Source organism: Euleptes europaea, chromosome 2, assembly GCF_029931775.1.
Source record: "Euleptes europaea isolate rEulEur1 chromosome 2, rEulEur1.hap1, whole genome shotgun sequence".
NCBI lineage: Eukaryota > Metazoa > Chordata > Lepidosauria > Squamata > Sphaerodactylidae > Euleptes > Euleptes europaea.
This window is the reverse complement of record NC_079313.1, coordinates 84,360,303-84,369,428: the sequence shown is the minus strand read 5'-3', so window position 1 is coordinate 84,369,428 and position 9,126 is coordinate 84,360,303. Positions and strand designations below refer to the sequence as shown.

Below are 9,126 nucleotides of genomic sequence, written 5' to 3'. Positions count from 1 at the left end.
ATGTCCAATAACAGAATGGGAATGTCAAGCTGTAAGTAAATTGTATAGTTCCTGTAACATACTGGTTGTGTCTGTGTATGCTTTACTCTTTTTCCTGAAGAGCTGCTGGTATTTGCATAATTGCTATAAAACCATTGGTTCCCCATGTTTAAATATCAGGCCCCCAGGGAAATTCTTGTTTAAGCTATTTATTGCTTGTGGCCTGTGAATAACCACAAATTGTGACAGGAAGATTAAATATTAGGCGAAGTGGGACCATGCAGTTTCAGCAGTGGAATTCATGCTCTGGAACAAGGCACTGTATAAGGTTTGGTGAGGAGTTATACCTTCAAATCAGTCGCACAGCCATGGCGAGGGGACCTGCACGGCTCCACAGTATGCCAATATTTTCATAGCAGATCTAGAACAGCATTTTCTGAACCCGCTGGCACCTCTCCTTTACTTGAGATTACTTGATGCTTTTTTTTTTCTTTGTCTGGGCTCATGGCAAAGAAGCCCTCAACATTTCACCAGGCTTTCAACAACTTCCACCCCACCATCAACCTGCCTATGAATTTCTCTGAACAAGAATTAACCTTCCTGGAGTCGTTTTACATATTAAATGCAGATTCCAGGCAAAAACGATAGGCTGAAAGCATGAGCCATCGATATCTCTCCCGCTTCAGACACAAGCCTACCGCTACCCTTTGGCGTGTGTGGGTGTGTAAAGTGCTGTCAAGTCGCAGCCGACTTATGGCGACCCCTTTTTGGGGTTTTCATGGCAAGAGACTAACAGAGGTGGTTTGCCAGTGCCTTCCTCGGCACAGCAACCCTGGTCTTCCTAGGTGGTCTCCCATCCAAATACTAACCAGGGCTGACCCTGCTTAGCTTCTGAGATCTGATGGGATCAGGCTAGCCTGGGCCACCCAGGTCAGGGCTACCCTTTGGCAACCAGAGGTATTTACAAAGCGTTATGAAATCCAATATACGTTTTAGAAACGAACTTCCCAGTCTCAGCGGGATTGTGTTCTTTTTGCGGTGGTGTTACTTCTAAATATTGACAGCGCGAGACATGTCGAGATCTACAGCTTTCTTGTATGAGTTTTTAAAGATTCGGTTTCTGGCCGTGGGAATGCCTAGCGACCAAATGGCTTAAGGAAACAACCCCAACAAATTCTCAACGTGAAAAGGGCCCAAATAATCGATAATAAATCCTAGCAGAGTTTCTAAAATAGTTCACAGCGGGTCGCCGTGTTAGTCTGTCTGCAGTAGTAGAAAAGGGCAAGAGTCCAGTAGCACCTTAAAGACTAACAAAAATATTTTCTGGTAGGATAGGAGCTTTCGTGAGCCGTCTTTAGGGTGCTACTGGACTCTGGCCCTTTTCTACTAAAATAGCTCCTACCCTACCAGAAAATATTTTTGTTAGTCTTTAAGGTGCTACTGGACTCTGGCCCTTTTCTACTAAAATAGCCCAGACCGTGCAGCTCCGGTCGACATTAGATGCTCAACCGCACTAGTCTGCCCTTTTGTGGGCACTTTGCACGCCTCCGTTAGAAAAGGTGGCGGCGTCTCAGAGGCATTCTACGCATGCGCTGCCTGCCGGGCCTGTCTCCCTGTCACGCATGCTTGATAGGGCTGTGACGCAAGCTCGCACCGGCAACCCGCGACGTCGTTTCCAAACGCGCGTGCGCAAGTGTGCCCCAGCCTCGCGACTCCGGCAGCTGGAATCCCAACTGCGCCGACGCAGCAAGCCACGTGGAGGGGTCCTCTTCTCTATGGTCCGCCCCGCCGTGGATAGGAAAGGCGAGCTGCTCCATCGCCCGGCGGGGACCACGTGGGCTTCCTGCCCGTGGCGGCCGGGACGCGCCGCCCAAGATGGCGGTGACGCGGTACCGGCGCTTCTTGAAGCTCTGCGAGGAGTGGCCCGTGGAGGAAACCAAGCGTGGGCGGGACTTGGGCACCTTTTTGCGGCAGCGGGTGGCGCAGGCCTTCCGGGAGGGAGAGAACACGCAGGTGGGGGCAGCAGGAGGTTTGGGTGGGGGGGTTGAACTTTCTTCAGGGGGGGTTGCTGCCAAGTAAGGGCTCAGACGACTTGATGCTGCTCCGTTCATATCCCTGTTCGTCCCCTCAAGGTGCAGAATCAGCTTGATATTAGGGGAGGGTCGAGGGTCTGAAGGTCTTGTATTTCCTTGCCTGTAAAATAGGAATCGCCCCCCCCCCCCATCGCAGGCGCCTAGTGAAGACCAATGCAACTATGGGGGCAAAGCATCTAGAGCAGTTGGGGAGGCCTTCCAGGCAAGCATAACATGAGCGATTGACGCACACCAGCTGTCACAAGTGCATTGCTATTTGGTTCTTGTAGGTTATCCAGGCTGAGACCGTGGTCTTGGTATTTTCTTTCCTGACGTTTCGCCAGCAGCTGTGGCAGGCATCTTCAGAGGAGTCACACTGAAGGACAGTGTCTCTCAGTGTCAAGTGTGTAGGAAGAATCATATATAGTCAGAGAGGGGTTGGGTTTGAGCTGAATCATTGTCCTGCAAAAAGTATCAAAGGTAATGTGCTAATCATTGTCCTGTAAGTATCAAGATAATGTGCTAATGAGGGTGTGGTGTGTTAATATGGAACCATTGTATCCTGAAGGGATCTGTTAATGTGTGAAATCCAAAGCTAATCTGCATGGCTATTGTGTTACTCCTCTGAAGATGCCTGCCACAGCTGCGGGCGAAACGTCAGGAAAGAAAATACCAAGACCACGGTCACACAGCCCGGATAACCTACAAGAACCAATGAACTCTGGCCGTGAAAGCCTTCGACAATATTTTGCATTGCTATTTGTGTAGCTTCTGGATTCTTGAGCAAAAGAGGCATTTGAGCCCAGCTACAGCTCACAGTATGTTGTCTGTTGGTTCATGCTGGCAGACGCTCAGTTGCCTAGGACAATGGCACGGTCTCTTTAATTGTTGGCAAGAGGGAATTTGGACAGGAATATCTTGTCATGTGGTGTTGAGAAAAGCCACACTTCCCTCTTGAGGCTGCATCTAGTGAAAAGCCCGTTTCCTTCTCTGCAAAGCTAGTGTGAAGAGGGATACATTTTGTTTGAGTGCTATGGGAGGTAGCTTGGAGCAAGGAAAGCTTGATGGATAGACGTTCTTTTGGTTACTTACCTCATTGAGTGTAGGAGTATTTTTTTCCAGTCCTGGGTCTACATCTAAATATCCGTTGTAATAGTGCATCAGCATATGATGGACCCTTTATGGGAGAGCATATGTTATACAATTGTTAATGACACAAATTTATCACAGGCAGGAGTTCTAGAAGATCCAACATCTTTTGACTGTCCTGAGAGTACCACGAGAAACTGTTCCGTTACTTATGTCACCGGAACAGTCTTCTCCATGCATTTTAGAAGGCTCTTTTCCATCATGCTCAGAAAAACTCACTTCCGCACTAATTTCCCAAAGCTGCCACGTAATTTAAAAAATATATAAACTGATACTTGAAGCACTGGTATCAATTTGTATGTATAAAATACTTGGTACAGTAAAGAAAGATTTACCACCAGATTGTAGAAGGAATACGTATGGAACAGATCCAGAGCTATAAAAAGTATAACATCAATTTTATTCATGTAATTTTCTTCTTTTTTGTTTGTTTTTGTTTTGACATACCATTTCTGCTTCACGTTTAATCACTGTAGCGCTACAAGGGTTTTTCAGTATGAATACAGAAATATGTAAAAGAGATTGAGCAAGCAGTCTGCTCCATTTTCCTGAATTGAGCATTGACCGATATCTGATGCTGTGAAAGACGAGTCCTTGCATAATTTTCTCACTAGAGGGTTGCATTCCAAGATGCCATTGTTTTCGGAATGAATTACTGCATAGCCAGTGCTCATTCTGGTAATTACATCTTATGTTCTGTCCAGAAATTCATCTTATTCACAAAAGCCTCTATTTTAAGCATTTATTTTGTGTCACCAGAAAGCCAAAACAATAATATTAAATCGTAAACTAATATGTAAGTTAGATGTATAACTTCTTCCTTTCACATGAATTCTACTCCAGTGCCTGCATATGATACTGGGGGTCTGCTTATCCACTTATCTGATGCATCTATGCCACAGCTAGAGACATTGATGGGTTGCATGGAGTTATGACCATTAAAAAGATGGGGTTTGCTTATTATTGACTTGCTGTATTTATAGAGTGTGGCTAATGACGGAGTTTTTTTATTATCCTCTCAGGTTATGCATAGCTAAAATTATGTAATCCGGAACTAGTTACTGTGCAAACACTTCCTGGCAGTACATCTGCTCTCATTTATAACATGTGGTACACTGGATTGTGTAAACTGATCCATGGGAAGCTGATCAACTGATAATCTTCCTTTGAGTAATGTGTTTGACTTTCTGGTTGTTGTTGTTGTTTTTTAACTTTGGCTGTTACCGCACTAGGTATTCCCAGCGATGTATTAAGAGTCTGAAAACATTATAAAAATACTGTTCACACTTTGTTTGGCCCCTTTAGCTGTGAAGACGTCTTCCAACCATTTTTTAGCCGTAGTATCTAAAAACCCTTTTAAAGCGATGTTTTTTATAACATTTCCAAACTCTTGATACATCGCTGGGAATACCTAGTGCGTTAACAGCCTTTGTTCTTCTGTAAATAGGTATGTAGGTCAGAGCTGGCACACATAATGTTAATTTCTTTGTTTAAAGCATCAGTAACAATCTCTGTTCAGTATACATTTTGTTACGGACATTCCAGGAAGAATTTATTTTCTTGCAGATTGCTGATCCAGTGACCTGTGATGAAATGTTTGAGAGTCTAGCTAGAATCCATACCAACCATTATAAAAACAAGGTAAGTTCTGAAATTGGAGCAGGAATCATGTTGCCGTATGTTAGAATCTGATTGTGCTGTTTCTAATTACTATTTCATAACTGCAGTTTTAAGCAGGCTGTACTGACTCTTCTTCAGCAATATCAACACAAGATAAAATGCCCCTGATGCTTTCTATTGTGTGTGCTGTTTCAGTAGCGATCCTTTCTGTGTGTATGCTGAATCCCATTTGGGCTCCATTGCTATACTTGGAGACTCTTCAGAGAATGATGTGTTACCTAACAGATTTTATTTATTTCAGCATGCCAGAGCAGAAGTGGTAAGAGAAGGGAGGAATAACATCACCAGGAGAAGAGGGCAGTGCCATATTCTTAATTTTTTTTCCTGTTTGTTTTACAAGTATCCACGTTTGAAAGATACCAGCTTCACTGGAGTGTCGGTGGAAGAATGCAAGATGGTCCTTGCAACCGGTATTTAGACCAGTTATTGCTTGATCAGTTTGTTGATTTAGATGCACTTACTCTGAACCAGGATTTTGTCCTCTGCACAAAGTGCCCCCAAATCCAATGTGATAGGGTAGAAACACAGAAAGCACATTATTGCTACCTTTGTATTTTCTTCCCACCCTTAAAGTGCAGCTTGGTACACTGGTACTTCTTCTACTGACCGTGGATCACCATGGGTAATTCTCCTACAAATGGACAGCTGCACTCATGGAACAACTTAGATTTTTTAAAAAGGTGTTTATAAATAACCAACTAGATCAGTTTGTGACTAATAATATATATACAGGTTGAGTATTCCTTAACTGAACATCCAAAAACCGGAGGTTTTGTGCCGACATGCAGGCATTACTCTCAGGCCCTCAGCAGCGCCACTGATGGTTCAGTGTACACAAAATTATTAAAAATATGGTTTAAAATTACATTCAGGCAATGTGTATAACATGTATATGAAACATAAATTAATTTTGTCCCATCCCCAAGATATCTCATTATGTATATGCAAATATTCCAAAATACGGAACACTTCTGGTCCCAAGCATTCCGGATAAGGGATACTCAGCCTGTATTGGCTTAATATAGGTGACAAGCCAAGATTCTCTAAATGAATGTTGAGTTCCCAACAACTTAGGAACTCTTATCATAAATAACATGTGACTTCTGTTGATTCTGGCAGGTGCATCAGAAGAAAAGAGAGCATGCACCCAGAATTAAATGAACCTCATACAAATTCTTTATTACATTCTGTTGCTAAACAGTGGGGGGGGGGAGCATTCCCAACCTCAATTGATCCATAGAGTCACTATTTGCATATGTATTTCCCCTAATAGGACAGGAGCAGCTTTAGAGGACTGTGAGATTGCAGCAATGGTGCTGAAGTGAGCTAAATTTGTACACTTTCGTTGGGGCTGCTATTTAGCAATAAAAATGTGCTGGAAGTACAGTCACAGATTTTTCATCTATTTTGACCCAGAGGCTGGGACATACAGGGTATGTCCATCAAGTTGCGGTTGACTCCTGGCAATCCCAACCATGGGGCGTTCAAGGCAAGAGAGGAAGCAGAGGTGGTTTGCCATTTCCTTCCCCTATGTAGCATCCCACATTCAACATATTTATGTTGGCTTCCTGTCTTACTGTGTATGTAACTTGTGCTTGGGACAAAAGTACTGGGAAGAATAGTCTAAATGCATACATCTTACTATAAGGAAGATGCATCCTTTATTTGTTACAAAAGGCTTGAAAATCTTAAAATTCAGGAGTGTTATCTTGTATTAGTCTATTTGTTTTCTCTTAGCTTATTCTGAGTTGCTTTAGATACTTTGTCTTGAAAAGCATCCTAAGGAATATGCTTCTGCCCTCCTTTTAAGTACACTTGGAGTGGAAGATAGCTGAATGGGGTAAGAGATACTGCTCCACATGGTCCTAGTTCCTGCCTTCAGCTGCAGCATGTGAATAATTCCAGTTATTGCTGACTTGGTGTGTGGCTGCTCTGACCAAAGAGAAACTTTGCCCCTGGTGACAAGCTCACTGGGGTAAAAATTAATGACTGCTTCACATTTTATGTTTTTTTAGGTGTACCTGTAAAATATTTTATGGGCACGAGTGTGAATTGCACAGGCATGTATGCCAAGGAGCCAGGATTAGTTGTGGTCCCGTATTCCATGTATAAATAGTGGCAAACATGCATTTGCCTCCATGTATTGGGTGAAACAGCCTTTGGAAGAAGCAGGCAGGAAATACAGAACTGTTTGTACAATGAAAATGACATTCCTTTTGTCTGTCTGCCCTTTATCTGCCTCCTGCTGCTGGCCACAGATAGTTTGAAACAGATGGAAGAAGCAAAGAAAGGAAAATGGTCCAAACTGCGTGAGAAGTTCTCTGCCAAGGCTCCTGAGGAAGATTCCAAGTGATAATTTCAGTGTTTACAAATCACTATACTTGTGTGAATTGATAAATTGCATTGAAACAGTGTGTTGTTCACTTACACATGTTGTCAACTTCCTTAATCAGAGAACTAGTCCTGGAATCTCAGGGACAGTAATGCTAGAATGGTGGTAAAACGTAATGAAAAGTTATTCTGAAACAGCAATGTAATTGTGGTTACATTGATTTAAGGAGACTGTTATTTGTTATATTTACAGTACACACAAGTGACATGGTTGACAATACAATTAGATGTTTGTACATTCTGTTGATTGTCTGCACTGTGGGATGTCAGTCTCTTGCAGCTGAGATGATGTATTCAGTTCCTGATAACTGGATTAAAAAATCAAAGAACCTTTCTATGAAACACATGAGTGTGGGAATGCTGGTGGTTCTTTCAAGACGAATTAATTCTACGGATAGTGCTGCTGTGAAAAATCCAAAGTGGCCATAGATCATGGGTTTTCAAACTGTTCTGTAGATTCTTGTAGTTTTGCATTAAGAAAATCAGCAATGGCAGACAGGTTGCCCATGGTTACCTGCTTTTCCTTGCTGTACAGATAAGGGGTATTCTCAGTTCATGTGGAACATGGATGGGAGAGCTTAATGGCAGAGCATCTGCTTTGAATGTAGAAGATGCCAGGGTCAGACCCTGGTTGCTCCAGTTAAAAGGATCAGATAGTAGGTGGTGTGAAAATATCTCTTTATGAGACACTAGAGAGATGCTGCCAGCCACAGTAGACAATATTGACCTTACTGGACCAATGATCTGACTTGGTATAAGGTAGGAGGCTGAAGTTGGTTCCTTATTCCCAGTTCGTTCCCTATTCCCAGTTCCTTATTCACATTTCCTAGTTCCTGAATGATTTTGCGGACATTACAAAAGCTCTACACCCCAAGATATGGATTGGACCACCACATATGATACACCCCCACATTCAGGGGACCGTGCCCTTCGAGATGGCGCATGCTGGGTCCTGGTCCAAAGTTCGGTTCTTGTGCCAGCGGCTCCCAAGTGGGGTGCCCCCAGGACAGATGCCCATACAGGCACTGCACCCCAAAATAATCTTTGGACCACCCCAAATGACACATCCCCACACTCCAGAGACTGTCCCCTCCAAGAAGACATGCAGTGGTGCCCGGTCCAAACACTGGTTCTGGTGCCATTGGCTTGTTTTTGGGTTCCCCCCCCAGGAACCTGTATTGCAAAGAGGTTTTGAATAAGGAACTGGAGCTCTGCACCCCAAAATATGAATTGGACCACCACATATCATACACCCCCACATTCAGGGGACTGTGCCCTTCGAGATGACATATGCTGGGTTCTGGTCCAAAGTCCGGGTCTTGTGCCAGCGGCTCCCAAGTGAGGTGCCCCCAGGGCCAAGGCACATGCAGACCCTGCACCCCAAAATAATCTCTGGACCACCCCAAATGACACATCCCCACACTCCAGAGACTGTCCCCTCCAAGAAGACATACAGCGGTGCCCGGTCCAAACACTGGTTCTGGTGCCATTGGCTTGTTTTTGGGGGCCCCCCCAGAAACCTGTATTGCAGAGGTTTTGAATAAGGAACTGGAGCTCTGCACCCCAAAATATGGATTGGACCACCACATATCATACACCCCCACATTCAGGGGACCGTGCCCTTCGAGATGGCGCATGCTGGGTCCTGGTCCAAAGTTCGGTTCTTGTGCCAGCGGCTCCCAAGTGGGGTGCCCCCAGGACAGATGCCCATACAGGCACTGCACCCCAAAATAATCTTTGGACCACCCCAAATGACACATCCCCACACTCCAGAGACTGTCCGCTCCAAGAAGACATACAGAGGTGCCCGGTCCAAACACTGGTTCTGGTGCCATTGGCTTGTTTTTGGGCCCCC

General features: G+C 44.3%; 1 protein-coding gene across 1 annotated transcript; it reads left to right on the top strand.

The window, feature by feature from the left end:
* The first annotated feature begins 1,815 nt into the window (after positions 1 to 1,815).
* LOC130473698 (ubiquinol-cytochrome-c reductase complex assembly factor 2) lies at positions 1,816 to 7,261 on the top strand. The gene is made up of 4 exons (XM_056845267.1): positions 1,816 to 1,992; positions 4,767 to 4,841; positions 5,221 to 5,290; positions 7,139 to 7,261. Exons 1-4 carry the CDS (start codon positions 1,855 to 1,857, stop codon positions 7,231 to 7,233), a joined length of 378 nt encoding a protein of 125 aa, XP_056701245.1. The 5' UTR covers positions 1,816 to 1,854; the 3' UTR covers positions 7,234 to 7,261.
* The last annotated feature ends 1,865 nt before the right edge of the window (positions 7,262 to 9,126 follow it).